The 15,674-nt window shown below is 53.8% G+C and overlaps 1 protein-coding gene and 1 long non-coding RNA gene across 3 annotated transcripts in view; one reads left to right on the top strand and one right to left on the bottom strand.

Moving 5' to 3' along the window:
• Nucleotides 1–15,674, top strand: part of PIK3C2B (phosphatidylinositol-4-phosphate 3-kinase catalytic subunit type 2 beta) — a 66,272-nt gene that overhangs the window by 11,363 nt on the left and 39,235 nt on the right. The window contains exons 1-2 of one of the 2 annotated variants that reach the window (XM_030301745.1): nt 1,618–1,720; nt 11,017–12,037. In XM_030301745.1, coding sequence (XP_030157605.1) covers nt 11,105–12,037 — 933 coding nt within the window. In that variant the 5' untranslated portion in view covers nt 1,618–1,720; nt 11,017–11,104. Of the gene's footprint in view, nt 1–1,617; nt 1,721–11,016; nt 12,038–15,674 lie in introns of those variants that run through there. The other variant, XM_030301744.1, reaches the window with a different exon arrangement.
• Nucleotides 1,705–13,796, bottom strand: LOC115504697. The gene is made up of 4 exons (XR_003965765.1): nt 13,523–13,796; nt 11,786–12,193; nt 2,863–2,864; nt 1,705–1,715 (listed from the first exon to the last, which is right to left on the bottom strand). It is a non-coding gene; the product is annotated as an uncharacterized LOC115504697 (long non-coding RNA).

Raw genomic sequence — 15,674 nt, 5'->3', positions numbered from 1 at the left:
GCTAGGTGGCCCTTGGGCGAAGGTCCCCCTGGGCTCAACTCCCTGGAGTCCCCTTCCCTTGCATTCTGGCTCTCTGGTCCCCTCCGGGCCTGCGAGCCTGCCTCCAGTAGGCTGGAATGTGGATGCCGAAGGCCCAGAGCTGCTCCCTGGAGCGGAAAGGTCCTGTTTTCCTTTTTCTTCCGGGTTCACCCTTCCATCTATTTTCTCAGTCGTCTTTGCCAGGGACACTAAGATCATGACCTCTTGGTGTCTAAGTCCACTTCCCCAGGGAGCTGATGAGGGAGTGAGTGAGGTGGAGGGGGTGTGCAGGGGAGGGGGGGGACCTGGAGGGAGGGAAGGTATGAGGGGTATGCAGGGGCAGATGTGGGTAATTGTGGAAGGTGTGGGGATTGTGCGAGGTACGCGGGGTACAGAGGCGTGTGTGCTTGGGGGAGGGGTATGGAGTATGCATGGAGAGTGTGTGCTTGGGGGAAGGTATGGGTGTGTGTAGGGTGGGGAGGGAGGAGGTGGAAGAGATAGGTCTTGGGGGGTGAGGGGGTGTGCACAGGGAAGGGAGTGCGTGGTAGTAGCTACGTATGGATGTGTGGGGGGACGTGGGGGAAGATGTGGGGGTACATGCAGTTCATGTGATTACCAAGACTGTAGGTCCCTGAGAATGACTAGTCTACCAGGGATTTTCTTGATCCTGGGGAGTTAGCACGAACTGCAGATACTCTTTCTTACCAGATCACATGTCCAGGTTGCTGTTTTAGGGACTGCGGTGGCAGAGGAGCAGCGGGCAGGGCTTGCGTACCGCGTAGAGCCTTCCCACCGGGATAGAGGAGGGCAGCTTGCCCTGGGCCCGGTGGCACGGTATGGGGCCTGGTCTCCAGCTCCTCAGGTTCCTGAGGAAGACTGGCTCAGCCTTTTTCTGCTTGACTTCCTTTTGGCCTTCCTGCAAGCTGAGCAGGTGGCTCTCAGCCAATGGCAGCCCACCGCCCCCACAGCCTGTCCCTGCCCACTGGCTCCCTCACCCAGGCTTACAGGCAGCCGCCCCCAACCTTCCCACAGACCACATGGGGGCTGGGGCCCCACTTGCTGCACTCTGTGTGTGTGTGATCATTCTGGGGACCGGTCCTCCGAGTCCTTCTCATTCTCATCCTGGGGTTTGGTCCCAGGGGTGTACTTGTGGGGGCAGATAGCACAGGGCTAGGGACAAGATTGTTCCTGAGTATTAGCACCCTATGGCCCCCCACATCGGGTCGGTGGCCCCTTCCCCACCCTGCCACAGATCCAGTATGAGTCCCTGGGCCAAAGTCGCTGACCCTTAGTGGGCCTCAGTCTGCTCATCTCTAATGGTCAAGGGGGCCCTGTTGTGGGGAGATCGCTTCCCTGATGTCTAAGGAAGTTGCTACCAGAAAACAACCAAAGGATTGTTAGAAGTGAATTAATTGGAGATGCTCCTTAAAAATCCAAGCTCTGATCTCCAGCAAAGATGTCCCTCTGGAGATAGTCCCACTGGCATTATTCCGTGCACTCTCGTTAGTCCGATGCCTCTGCAGTTCCCCGAGCTACACGCCCCTCCCCTTGCCGTGGGCCTGGGCCAAAATCTGAAGTGCTGCTCCTTGCTTCTTGCAGACTCTGATGGGTTAGCCCCGCCCAGCGTGCCCAGCATGTGAGGACTTGGGGCAGCAGCACGGAGCAGTGAGGTGGCCCCACACTGCCTGTCCTCTTCCCTCCCGTGAGTCCTCCAGGCAAAGCAGAGACTCTTTGGTGTGCTGTTTTCCCTCTGGTGCCACGGGCCGTTTGGGAACAGCTGTGACCTGCTTTCTGGATTCTGTTTAACGGGCTGGCCTCCTCCAGGGAGTTTCCCCAGCCTACACAGGAATCCTGGAGAACTGGATTCCAAAGGACTGAGCTGGGGAAGCTGGACTGGAGGTTCAGCTGGAGGTGACAGGTGACAGCAAGGGGCCTTGCAGGAACCCTTGGTTTGCAGGAAGCCAATGGCCCTGTGTGACAAAGTAAAGGAGGGGGTGGCAAGGATCGTGAGGGCTGCTGTGTCCCCATCCCCCTTTCCACCTGTTTTGTGACATCCTTCTCCCAGAGGGGCTTCCTTTATACTTCGTGGAGTCTCTAATACCCTCAGAGAGATTAAAGGTTCATAGATGTTGGTGTTTGGAAATGTTGGGGTTGTTTTTATGACACGGGATGGGCTCGTGTAAATCTTGTCTGAAACGAACTTCCCTTAGGAATCCCCTCAGCTAGAGGCAAACCATAAGAGACTCTTAAATACAGAGAACAAAGGGAGGGGTGCCGGAGGGGATGGGCTAAATGGGTGATGGGCATTGAGGAGGGCACTTGTTGGGACGAGCACTGGGGTGTTATATGTGAGTGACGAATCACTGAATTCTACCCCTGAAACCATTATTACACTACATGTTAACTAACTTGGATTTAAATTAAAAAAAAAAAAAAAAAGGAATCCCCTCAGCTGGAGACCAAGATTAGCACAGGAAGGTCATCCTGGGAGCTCTTCCCTCCCCCCCCCCCCCCCATCCTATCCCACTGCCTTTCTCTGGATGGCCAAGGAAGCTGGAATGGTAATTCTTTTTTTTTTTTTTTTAATGTTTGTTTGTTTATTTTGAGAGAGAGAGGGACCATGAGTGTGTGGTAGGGGCAGAGGGAGAGGGAGAGACAGAATCCCAAACAGGCTCAGTGCTGTCATTCCAGAGCCCGATTTGAACCTTGAGATCATGACCTGAGCCAAAATCAAGAGTCCCAACGCTTAACTGACTGAGCCACCTAGGTGCCCCCTGGAAGAGGAATTCCTTTTTTTTTTTTTTCTTGGTGCAAAAAGGTGATTTTATTAAAGCACGGGAACACGACTCATGGGCAGAAAGAGTTGCCCAGGGATTGTGAGAAGAGACTGCTTATATACCTGGGAGTTGGGGGAAGTAAAGGCATTCTTAACCACATGCTGCTTGGAGGGAACCCAGCTGATCAGAACTAGAAGGGCTGGTTTTTGAGGCTGTGGTGGCTGAGGGCAGGTGGGGGTGGTAGGAAGCAGGAAGTATAGAGCAGACAGAGAGGAGATGTGGCGGCTCTGGCTCCAGGGATGGTTCCTGGATTAGAGATCCACACACTGCCAAGACCTCTCTTCCCTCTTTGCCAGGGGTTCCATTCAGGTGGCTGCCAGCTCCTGGCCCCTGATCCACGTCGCCAGCTCTAGGAAGGAAAGTTTTTTTTTTTGTTTTTTTTTAATTTTTTTTTTTTCAACGTTTATTTATTTTTGGGACAGAGAGAGACAGAGCATGAACGGGGGAGGGGCAGAGAGAGAGGGAGACACAGAATCGGAAACAGGCTCCAGGCTCTGAGCCATCAGCCCAGAGCCCGACGCGGGGCTCGAACTCACGGACCGCGAGATCGTGACCTGGCTGAAGTCGGACGCTTAACCGACTGCGCCACCCAGGCGCCCCTAGGAAGGAAAGTTTTGAGAGGAGCCACGAGTTGCCTGCCCTCTTCCATCCTGACTCTCTTCTTACCCGAGTCCCAAATCTGCAGGGTTTGTGGTAGGAGCTATGATTGCCAGGGATTGATTGTGTGTGTGTGTGTGTGTGTGTGTGTGTGTGTGCGCGCGCGCACGCGCGCATAGACCAGCTGCACACGTGATTTCTGAGCTGGACTAGAGGACTCTTGGACTCTGAATGCAAACAGAGCTCTATCTAACCCTGTCGCACAGGCTTCTGGCATCTGTCTCTGCTCTCCTAGGACCCAGAGAACCCTCTACGAACTCCAGTATCAACTTTGGCTTCAAATTAGTGGACTGTCCAGGGGTAGGCCCAGGGAATCCAGGGATGAAAAATGAAGTTCCAGCAGCAAAGGCTGAATCACGTGGGGCTGCTTTAATTTGGCGCAGAGGATGCTAGAGAGGAGCTGGATGAGTAGGACAAGAGCACAGGCAGCTGTTTTGTGTCTCCCCACATTTGGAACTAAGTGACAGCCACAGAGAAGAAACAGATAGGAGAAAGACCTTGTGGGTGCATGTGACTCCGTGATGGGCCTGACATCAAAGAACCTCGTGGAGCTGTGTACAACCTATAGGCTTACAGTACAGAAGCTGGGATCAGATACACATCTGTTTGAGACAGGGAGCCTGACCTTTTGGATACACCTTCCTGTTGGGGGAGTTGACGCAGGGCATGCTGACATTCCTTCCTAGAACTGGGCCTCTGGGGGGGGGAGTCGGGGGTGGGCAGCAGGCCTGTGGAGTGAGGTGTGGGGGATGGGTCCCTGGCTGCAAAGCCAGTGAGATTTGGGGTATGGATGAGTATGGGTGTTGGGGGGTGGTGAGGGGCAGGGGTCATCTGAATACAAAATTCTGGAAGCCAGAGCTTCTATGTCCATATGGCCTCTAACCCCTTGACCTATTCTGTTCTGAGAGGAGGTGCTGAAGGCCCCTTCCTAGGTAGTCCTAGAGCTGAGTCTTCTTCCCTTATTAAAAACTACTACAAGGTGGGATGCCCAAGGCTGGGGGCTTGAGACCCTTCATATTTTTTTACCGTCTTGCTCAGTAGCTCTCCATTTTCCCTGCCCAGTGAACACGGGCCAAGACATGCAGTGTTGCCCCGCTTTGTGCCCCAAGGGGGGGGGGATTGAATTATTTATGGATATGTCTATCATCTTTGCTAGGTGGCGAGCTCCCCGGAAGTGTGCCACAGCCCTCTGAATACTTCTAGGGCCAGCATGGCACCTGGCGTGTAACCGGTACTCATTGGCCATTGACATTCAATTTCGGGGTTCTGGATGTGAGGAGATGACCCAGAGCTCACAGGCTGAGCAAAGGCAGAGCAGTTCTAAAAAGGTGCCCTCTAGCCGGGCAGTCGGAAGCCCTCTGCGCGCACAGCTGGTGTCACTGCTGGCTCACTGGCACAGGGACTGAACGGAGGGGAGTGTCCTCTCCTTTGTCTCCACCCTTGGACTCCAGACCATTGTGTAGCTCTGCCCCGACCCCATTTCCTCCCCCGCCGGCCTCCAGCCATCCTTTGGCAGCTGTGTGGACTGTTCGGTGCCTGGTGCTGCTTGGACCCTGGCACCGACCTGCTCAGCCATAAGCACGCCCCTCTTCCTTCACCAGCTGCCTGGTGGGGTCCCTTTGCCCCGCTAACCTCTGGTCTTCCTGGGAGTTCCGAAACCGCGGTCTGTGCGGTCAGCCCTGGCGGCGCGTCTGAATTGCCTAGGGGAGAGGGCTTTGAATTGATCAGAGCCCAGGGATTCACCCTACTGAATCAGACCCCCCCCCCCCAGAAGAGGGGCCAGGAACCTGTAGGTTTGAAAAACTTCCCAGATGGCGGTTGTGAACATTCCATTGTGGACTATGTATTAGATAATATTATCGTGTCCACCTTAAATGTTGTGGCTGTGCTAATGGCATTGTGTTTACATAGGAGAGCGCGCTAGTTGTTTAGAGATTCAGCCTGAAGTATCTGGAGGTGGAGCCCTTGCATCTAACTTTCAAATGGTTAAGCAGAGACGGAGCGCGCAGAGGTGGGGAAGGGAAACTGGCTGAAAGTGATCTGAAAGATGGACGGGAGCAGGGAACACAGCCATGCCACCGAGGTGTGCAACTGCAGGGGGCGCCATTCACATGGTTCTCTTTGTTGTGGTCCGAGGGTGACATTCACATAGAATACGGTGTGTGGGTACCCCCCCCGCCCCCCGGAGTTGTGTGACACTGTCATACTGGCCCCAGCTGTCTCTTTTTGGATGGGCTACAAAGCCCCGGGCCCTCACCACCCCATGTCTTTCCTGGGACCTACATGGGTTTTTTCACAGAATCCCTAGTTGCCCTTGGGGACTGAGGGAATAGAGCCGCTTCTGATTTGTCAACCAGCAGAGGCTGGCAGAGAGGGAGCTGAATTGGGGAGGGGGGCGGGGAAGGCAGGAAACCTGAGACTCTGATTGCGAAAATACTTTGTGTATCCCCACCCGTCCCAGAAAATGAAATTTGGGGCTTGACTTCTTAGAGGGGAAGCCAGGTTGCTCTGGCTCCAGGTTGTTAGGACTGTCGCTCCTGTCTTCCCTCCTCCCCCCGTCTGGATTTCCCCTATGCCAGGCTACCACTCAATACCTTCACTCCACCTTGGGGGGGCGGGGGGGCTCTCCTGGTCCTGCGGGGGCTGCTGCTTGTCCGTCTCCTCCTTCAGATCCCTCAGCATCAGAGTGAGCAGAGCACTGAGCCTTTTAGAAGGAGCAGCTGCCAGTGTGGCCCCGGGCACAAAGATCTGTCAGCCGCTGGGCCTCCTCTGCCTGGCTGACAGACAGTCTGGTGGAGTCCTGGCCAGGCACCAGGGGACGGTGGTTAGAGAGGGGTAGCTCGGCTTTCCTCATCTGAATTCCAGTCTTGGAAGAACCTCAGGAGCCAGGCCTGCTGGATCATCTGTGGGTCTGTCTTCTCTTTCCTCCCGGGGCTGGGGCTGTTCCTTAGCTCCGGGATACGGCTTTGGAGCCCGCTGAGAAATTTGACTCAAGGAAACCAATCGGTTCAAGTCAGAGTCCCAGAGCTTGGGAGGTGCTTTGTGCGGTGGTCCCATCCGTCCGCCCACCTGCCTGCACAGATGCCAAAGCTGGCCCAGTTGAGGTGAAACCCAGTCCTGTGTGTGTAGGACCCCAAGGAAGGCTGCCAGCTGCATCCGGATCACTGGTCTTATGTCTAAAAACTCTTCCCGCCAGAAAGCTCTGCCCTTACATCCCAGTTCCAGTTGCTTTTCTCGGTGGAAATGAGGTGAATTTGGAACTTAAGGAGCTTGATGGTGGGGGGGGGGGGTGACAGATACGTACCTATTTAATTGTGAATAAACTACTTTAAGATTATATTTGAGGTGGGGACAGGGTACTGTTGAGAGCATAAAGAAGGGTTCCTTAGTCCTATCTGGGAGTTCAGAGAAAGCTTCCTGAAGAATGTGCTATCTGGGCAAAGTCTGAGGGGCGAGTTGGAGTCACACAGGCAGAAAGCGACAGGAGGTGGGAAGGGCGTACCCAGGGGAAGGACAATGTTGAAAGAAGTCACTGAGGTATTGAGTACGTGGCAAATGAATGGCTGTAGATGGGAGGGAGATGGGGCAGGTGATAAAGGATTTGTAAAGGAAGCGGATAGAGAGCCTTTGAAGGGGTTGAGGCCGGGAGGAGACGATCAGGTTTACCCTTTAGAAAGAGCCCTCTGGCTTTTCTGGGGCGAATGCCTTAAAGCGGGGGCAGATTAGAAGGAAAGGAGAAGGTGACAGTTCAGTGGTGGGCATTCGGGCCTCGAGGTATGGGGTGGGCATTGAAACTGGGGGGGTGAGATACACCTTTAGAACTGCCAATGAGTGGAACAAATGGGAAGATGAGAAGAGGCGAGGCTGCCTGAGTGTTGCCTGGGTGTTAACAGTGGCTGAGAGTGGAGTCCTGAGCCAACACCAACATTTCAGGGGTGGACAAAGGAAGAGCAGAACAAAGAAGGGAGTGGAGAACAAGAAAAAAAAAAAAGGGTCATGGAAGCCAAGGGGTGGAGGGTTTTGGGTAGAAGGGAAGGGTCTATAGAGCAAAATGCAGCAGCCATGTCTGGGCAGACAGAAATGCCGGTGGAATTGGATGGCCGGGATATTGTTGCTGGGCAGTTTTTGTGGAAGGATGGGGACAGAAGCCAGATTACAGTGAATTGAAGGGCAAATGGAAATTGGGAAAGTTCGGGTGTCTTCTGCTCTTGTATAGCTCAGCCGGGAAGGGAAGGAAGAACAGAGAAGGTATTGGCTGGAGGACAGAATGTCAAGAGAAGGTACTTACGGCGTAGGGTTTTGGGTTTTTTTTTTTTCATTTTCTTTTTTTAAAAAATATTTTTGAGAGGGAGAGTTGGAGAGGGGCAGAGAGCGAGGCATACGGAGAATCTGAAGCAGGCTCTGCGCTGACAGCGGAGAGCCCGATGTGGGGCTCAAATTCATACACCGTGAGATAGTGACCTGAGCTGAGTCAGAGGCTTAACCAACTGAGCCACCCAGGCGCCCCTCATTGTTTCTTTTTAAGGCTAGGAGCAGCCTGAACATGTTAAAGTGCTGAAGAGAGAGACCCCGTTAAGGAAAAGAAGTGAAGATACAGCAGAGGGAAGGGAGGTTCCTGGGATTGTGCCTCAGCAGGAGGCAGGAACCCTCTTCCCCTGAGACCAAAAAGGGCAAGAAGGGGAGGCTGAATGCAAGTGTGGATACTTTCATGGGAAGAGAGGCAGGACGTTGAGAGAGATCATTTCCAACGGCCTCAGTTTTCCTCCTCACAGTGGTGCCTGGTGAAGGCAAATCTTGATACTCTCTGGAATAAAAGGCTTGGTCCAGCTTGGAGCGTTTATCTGGTATCTCCTGTCTAAAGCACTAGGACCTTCTCCTGGGACCAGTCTCCCAACTCCCAGCAGCTGTGTTCTGGGTATTTCCATCTGTTCATCCAATTCCTTTGAATTTCAAATAGCAAGACTCCCTCTTAGCCTTAGTAGGTAAAAAGTAATCTGTAAGAGGGCGCCTGGGTGGCTCAGTCGGTTAAGCATCCAACTCTTGGTTTCGGCTCAGGTTTTGATCTTATGGTTCATGGGATCAAGCCCTGCGTGGGGCTTTGTGCTGATATCGAGGAGCCTGCTTGGGATTCTCTCTCTCTCTCTCTCTCTCTCTCTCTCTCTCTCTCTCTCTTTCTCTCTCTCTCTCCCCCTCTCCCTCTCCCTCCCTCCCTCCCTCCCTCTCTCTCTCTCTCTCTCTCTTCCTTCCTTCCCCCTCTCCCGTTCCCGCTCATGCTCTCTCTCTCTCTCTCAAATAAATAAACTATAAAAAGTGAAGAAAAAAAAGGTAATACATAAGAAGCTGTTGACAGTGGGTAAACTCAACAGGCAAAGAGTCACGTCATATGCCCTGGGCTATTCCATCCTTGGGGAACTACTTGTTAAGATTCACTGAGCCAGCCATGGCCTTCAGGTCAGGGTGCTGCACCTGGGCCTGATGGCGGCACCAGGGTCCTAGACAGGCACCTCAGGCCAAGGGATACCTTTGTCCTAACTCGTTTGGGACCTGATGGAATTTGCCACCCAAGTATCTATCGGAACCTTTTTCCTTTTGACTTTTTCAACTTTCTAATCATAAGGAACAACATGCTCATGTTTATTACCTGCTGGGTAAAGCAGCGCAACAGAATGAATAATTTTTGATGATTCCATGAAATCATGAAGTTCTTGGCTGCTGGCACTAAGGGTCAGAAGTGGCCACTTCACCTTCACCTCCCCCAACCTAATCCGAAACATACACACACACACACACGTGTCTGTGGTTCTCAGCTTCAGCTGCAGACTAGAATCTCCTGGGGTTTTTAAAAATACCACTGCTCTACCACAGACCGATTAAATTAGAATCTCTTAAGAGAACCAGGCATCAGTACTTAAAAAAACAAACAAAAAAAAAGCGCCCCCGGTGTTTTTAATGAGTAACCAGGGTTGAGAACCGTTGGGCCAGGCTAGCCATGTCATTACAACCATTCAGTGCCATCTTCGTGTGGTGGCTTCTAAAGAAAAGGATACTAACAGTGGGGTACATGAAGGGGGCTGCTTGCGGCCAGGGGCAGCTAGCCTGGGGGTTCTGCCTTCCTGCCTGGCTTCCTGAGGGCCAAGGAGAATTAATATGGCACACCTATCATCCACCAAGTACCCGGGTCTCACCTGTTGCCAGGCTTTGTTTTATTGCTCACATTGGTGTATTTTGGGAGGACCTTAGTGCAGTCTGAGTAATTATACGGTCTGTTTCATTGGACTCTATTGTACATTTCACTTTATGGCTTTATGGAGGTCTATTAGACGTACAATAAACCGCACGTATTTAAAGTGTGCAATTTGATAAGTTTCGACGTATTTATATATCCGTGCAGCTATTACTGCGATTAAGTCCTTGAACATATTTGTCATCCCCCAAAGTTTCCTTTATGCCTCTGTGTCATCTTTCCACCCCTTCCCGGAGAACCGCTGATCTGCTCTCTGTCACCGTAGATAGTTTTCATTTTCTAGAATTTTATATAAATGGAATCCTACATATTCATACTTTTGTGGGGGGGGGGGGTCTGGCTTCTTTGACGCAGAATAGTTATTTTGAGATGCATCCATGTCCCTGCACGTGTCAGTAATTTCATTCCTTTTTGCCGCTGAGTTGGTATCATTATGTGCACGTAATCACATTTTTTAATCCGCTCACCTGTTGATGGACCGACCCGGGTTGTTTCCAGCTTGGGGATATGACCAGGCTGCCGTGAATATGCGTATACGAGTCTTTGTATGGACATATGCTTTCATTTTTCTTGGGACAGTAACTAGCAGTGGGATAGTTGAGTCCTGTGGTAGGCGGGTGTTTATCTTCACAAGAGGCTGCCTGTTTTCCAAAGTGGTTGTCCCATTTTTCATTCCCCACCAGCAGTGTCTGAGAGTTGTCCTCTTTAAACGGACCAAAGAGCCCTTGTTTCCATCTTCTCTTGGCTGATGCAAGGCGCTTCCTCCTTTCCTCGGGGCACATGTGAGAGAGAGGAGGGTGGGAGCAAGGGACCACAGATGGAAACGTCTATTGATGAGTGGAAGGGTAGATGTGTTACATAGATAGAGTTGTCTTGGGATCTCTTTTTTTATTATTATTTTTTTAAATGTTTTATTTATTTTTGAGACAGAGACAGAGCATGAACGGGGGAGGGGAAGAGAAAGAGGGAGACACAGAATCCGAAGCAGGCTCCAGGTTCTGGGCTGTCAGCACAGAGCCCGACGTGGGGCTCGAACTCACGGACCATGAGATCGTGACCTGGGCCGAAGTCGGACGCTTAACCGACTGAGCCACCCAGGCGCCCCGGGATCTCTTTTTTCTCTCCGTCTTTTTGTTTCTCCCCATCGGTTACAGGCACGCAAGAAGGAGGCAGTGGCCCAGATGATGTCGCCTAAGTCAGATTATTAAAACAAGTCATTTCGTGGCTGAATGATTGACATTTTTAACCCCTCACCTGCAGGTGCCGAGACACCATGCCAGAACCCTGCAGCCCTGACACTGGCAGGAAGTAGAAGGCTTCCTTGTCTCCTCGGTCACCTATCCTCACCATGTCTTCGACTCAGGGCAATGGGGAACACTGGAAGTCCCTGGAGTCGGTGGGCATCAGCCGCAAAGAGCTGGCCATGGCCGAAGCCCTGCAGATGGAGTATGATGCACTGTCCCAGCTCCGGCACGACAAGGAGGAGAACAGAGCCAAGCAGAGCACAGACCCCACTCTCATCAGCTGGGACGAGCCCGTCCTAGACTTCTACAGCAAGCCGGCGGGGAGGCAGAAGGACCTTAAGCTCTTACGCGGTCTTTCTGGCTCTGATCCTACCCTCAATTACAACTCGCTGTCCCCACAGGAAGGGTTATCCAACCACTCTACCTCCCAGGGCTCCCAGCCTGGCCCAGATCCCTGGCCCAAAGGCTCTCTGGCTGGAGACTATCTCTATATTTTTGATGGTTCAGATGAAGGGCTTTCTTTGTCCCCAGGACCAGGAGATATAGATGGCTCCTCCAAGAAATTGTCCCCACCTCCTTTGCCACCCCGAGTCTCTATCTGGGACACCCCTCCCTTGCCTCCCAGAAAGGGGTCTCCCTCATCCTCCAAGATCTCCCAGCCCAATGACGTCAACACTTTTTCTTCGGTCGAGCACCCTCCAGGCAAACTGCTAGGGCGTCGCATCCTAGAAGAGGACGAGGAGCTGGGGGGTGGGGGTCCGGGGCGCCTCCTGGGGCCTGTGGACTATGACGGGATCAATGATGCGATTACACGGCTCAACCTGAAGTCAACCTACGATGCAGAAATGTTGCGTGACACCACCAGGGGCTGGAAGGAGGGCCGGGGGCCCCTGGACTTCAGCAAGGACACTCCCGGAAAACCCGTGGCCCGGAGCAAGACCATGCCCCCTCAGGTGCCGCCCCGAACCTATGCCTCCCGCTATGCCAACCGAAAAAATACGACACCTGGCAAGAACCGCCGGATTTCCGCTGCTCCGGTGAGGACCTTGTTGTGTGCCTTCCGTTCCCCTTCGCAAGTGCCGTTTGGAAACGGAGAGGAGTCCTTTCTTCTTATTGTTCCAGACCCCAGTCTGCTGCATACTCCCCCTGGTAGTCCTCTCCTCCCCCTGCCTCTGTCTCCTGGCCCCTGGGCCCTGGCAGGGGAGAGGAAGAGGGACGCTAGTGGAGACATGGCTCCTCCTCAGGGCTGAGTTTTGTGCCCAAACAGCCCTTGTGGGGGCAGGTGGTTTGGAATCTCGGTTCCTAGTGTGTAGTCACTTCACGAGGTAAGGACTGAACCAGGCTTAGGGGATTCTTTGTGACCCTGTGGCCGGATGGCCTTGTGGACTGGAGCAAGTTGCTTCTGCTTTCTGACCTGCGGTGCCCAAAACGCTGTGTGGTAATGAGGCTCAGTCACGGCATTAACCAGTGTTTAGTGCTCACTGGTCGCCAGAGCCTGGTCCAGACCCCTCAACAACCCTGCCTGATAGACCAAGGCATGCAGTTCTGGTCTCTCTTGTTTCAAAGCCTGCCGGTACTTGCTCTCTCCCTCTGTCTTTCTCTGTCTCCCTCTGTTTCCCTGTCCCTCTTTCTCTCTCCCCCCTCCCTCTGTCTCTGCCTCTCTCTCTCTCTCTCAGCTTCTATTTCTTTCTCTCAACGTTTATTTATTTTTTTGGGGACACAGAGAGACAGAGCATGAACGGGGGAGGGGCAGAGAGAGAGGGAGGCACAGAATCGGAAACAGGCTCCAGGCTCTGAGCCATCAGCCCAGAGCCTGACGTGGGGCTCGAACTCACGGACCGCGAGATCGTGACCTGGCTGAAGTCGGACGCCCAACCGACTGCGCCACCCAGGCGCCCCTATTTCTTTCTCTCTCTGTCTCTGCCTCTCTCTGTCTCTCTCCTTCTCTCTCTCTTACTCTGGTGAAATATACACAACAAGATTCACCCATCTTGGCCGATCTGAAGCATCCAGCTCGGTGACATTGACCACGTTCACATTGTTGTGCAGCCATCACCACCGTCCATCTCTCACGGGGAGAATATTTAGCAAACACATGCAGGACGACAGTAATAATTTCGCTTTGACCAGCAGAGTATAAAACAGCACCGTGCCTCCATAGAAGCACAGGTGGGTTCCAGGGCAGCTTTGACCTTTTTTTCTGGCTTAAAAAAGTGTCAGCAGGGGCACGTAGGCAGCTCAGTCGGTTGAGCGTCCAACTCTTGATTTCAGCTCAGGTCTTGATCTGAGGATCGTGGGATCGAGCCCTGTGTCTGGCTCCACGCTGAGCACGGAGCCTGCTTAAGGTTCTCTCTCTCTCCCTCTGCCCCTCCCCTCCTGTTCTCACTCTCTCTCTTAATAAAAAAAAAAAAAAAAACAAAAACAAATGTCAGCAGCAGCATCTCCGTGGGTAGGACCTGAGGCCACTTTGAGTTTCACCCTTGGGTCTGGAAACGCTGGCTGCAGAGGGAGTCAAAAGTTACCTCATAACTGATGGCTTCCGTAGGAACAGCTTTCCACTTCATTCCGTCCCTGTTTCCTCCTTATCCATTGTTTAAGGGACACCGGGGCTTTCCCACCGTGTGTCCCAATAATTGGGATCCTTCACAGCCTGGGAAAAGCCACGTGGTCCTTCCTTCCTGTGCTTCTGCGAAGAGAGTCCCCCAAAGCAGGATCAGTTTCTGGGATAAGTCATGACTCTGGAGCTCAGGGCTTTTTAAGGGCCCTGCTTGAGAGGTGGGGCGGCTCCTGCTATTTATAGGGACGGGGAGATTCCTGTTCCCAGCTCCGAGTTCCTCACCCAGAGCTGGGCCTGCTCGGAGTCAGGCCGCCCGGGTAGGTGGTCACCTCTGTCGCTCCCTCTCTCTCTCGCCTCCCTCCACTGCCTCGTCCTTCCCCCAACCCCTGTGTGTCACCAGGGTCCCGAGAGGGAGCTTGGTGCAAAGTCTCCTTGAAGAAGCTAGTGCAGAGCAAGAAGCTCTGGCCAGTTCTTAAGGGGCAAATGCGGCCCTGGGCTTCCCCACCTCAGCTTGGTGCAGGGGCTCATCCCACCGGGAGGGGGGACCCCTTGGACCCGCGGCCTATCCCGCCGCCCCGCTTCCGCCGGGCTTTCAGACGGAGGGACCCTCCTTATCCCAGGCCTGTGGAGCCAGCTCTGGAAATGGGTGGCTCCAAATGCCAGCCTGGTACCCCCACTGCCAGCCTGTGCCCGGCAGACTCCCCCAGCCAGCATCGGGCGATGCCACCAGGGCCTGCCAGCAGGGCAAACGTAAGTGGCTTTTGTTTTCTTATGGAGCCAGGGAGTGGTACTGAAGGGGCATGAAAATGGCCTTCAGTAGCCACTCTGTTCTCTATCCCCCTCGCCTTCCCCTCCTCTGTCTCTCTGTCTCACTGTCTCTGTCGCTCTCTCTCTCTCTCACCCTCACTTTTGTGGGTTAATTGCTGACAGTGGTACTATTGTTGTGAGCGGGACACAGGCTGGAACTTGGCAGAGCAAGGGCCTCACATGCCAACTGCCCCCGCTGCCGCCCTCCCCTCCGCACCCCTCCATCCTCACCCTGGGGAGCAAGGCTAATGAGAGGGGTCACTCAGAGGAAACAATTTGGATATTCAAATGAGGAGCTCAGTTGCTGCCATCTGCCCTTAGGGGCGGGGAGGACGTGAGAAGAGCCAGTGGGAGGGTGAGAGGTGAGGCTTTGCTATGTGCACAGGCCTGAGCTCCCCGGAAGCAGCTGTTGGCAGCGGCTGCTTTACCGGATGCAGGCTCGGGCTCCATCTGAGCTGCCATTCCCATGGGGTGGCCTCCCCTGGCGGCTCTGGGCAGGCCCGTCAGGCAGAAACCTGTCATGCCCCAGCTCCCCCCACCACCACCACTTCCTCCTCCCTGGGGCTGGGCTGCAGGCTTCTTTAGGGCTCCTCTTGGTGACTGAAAACAGCCCTGTACTGGGAGGCAGGTTGAGTCTCATCGGAGAGAGCATCCCCACCACCACACTCCGTGTTCTCTCTGATGGGAACCGGGGCCCAGGCGGGCGCCCTGACATTCCAGCCGTTCACGGCCAAAAGGCTCAGGAGCCAGGTTCTCTCCTGCTCAGAAGGCCGCTTTGATGCTTTCTTCCTCAAATAGCATTGACCGAGAAGGCACGTGGGTCTGAGTCACCGCCTGCATCTGAGTGTTCTCGGTCTCTCTCTGCTTTGGGTCCCTGGGGCTCGCTGTCGATGCCGAGCCATTTGCCCGGAGCCGGGCTTCCCCAGGCACTGTTTGGGTAACCCTCTTGCCCTGACCCCTGAGCTGGGACTGGGAAAAGGAGGCTGCCTGCAGAGCTCCCAGCCACACCCGTAGGAGCACCCCCAGAAAGCCAGCCCGGTGACCCAGCAGTGCTGTGCGCTGCCTAACCTGCTTGAGCTTATTAGACACTGCCTCCCCGGAGAGGAGGTTTGGCCACACGCTTGTCCATCCCACCCAGACTTCCAGCCTCAGCCAAGGCTTCCGGGTCTCTCAATTAAAAAAAAAAAAAAAAAAAAAATAATAATAATGTTTATTTTTGAAGGGGAGATACAGAGCACAAGCAGGGGAGGGATAGAGAAAGAGGGAGACACAGAATCCAAGGCAGGCTCCAGGCTCTGAGCTGTCAGCAC

This window comes from Lynx canadensis, chromosome F1 (genome assembly GCF_007474595.2).
Source record: "Lynx canadensis isolate LIC74 chromosome F1, mLynCan4.pri.v2, whole genome shotgun sequence".
Classification (NCBI taxonomy): domain Eukaryota; kingdom Metazoa; phylum Chordata; class Mammalia; order Carnivora; family Felidae; genus Lynx; species Lynx canadensis.
Note: the sequence above shows the minus strand (reverse complement) of the source record. Positions and strands in the feature narration are given on the sequence as shown.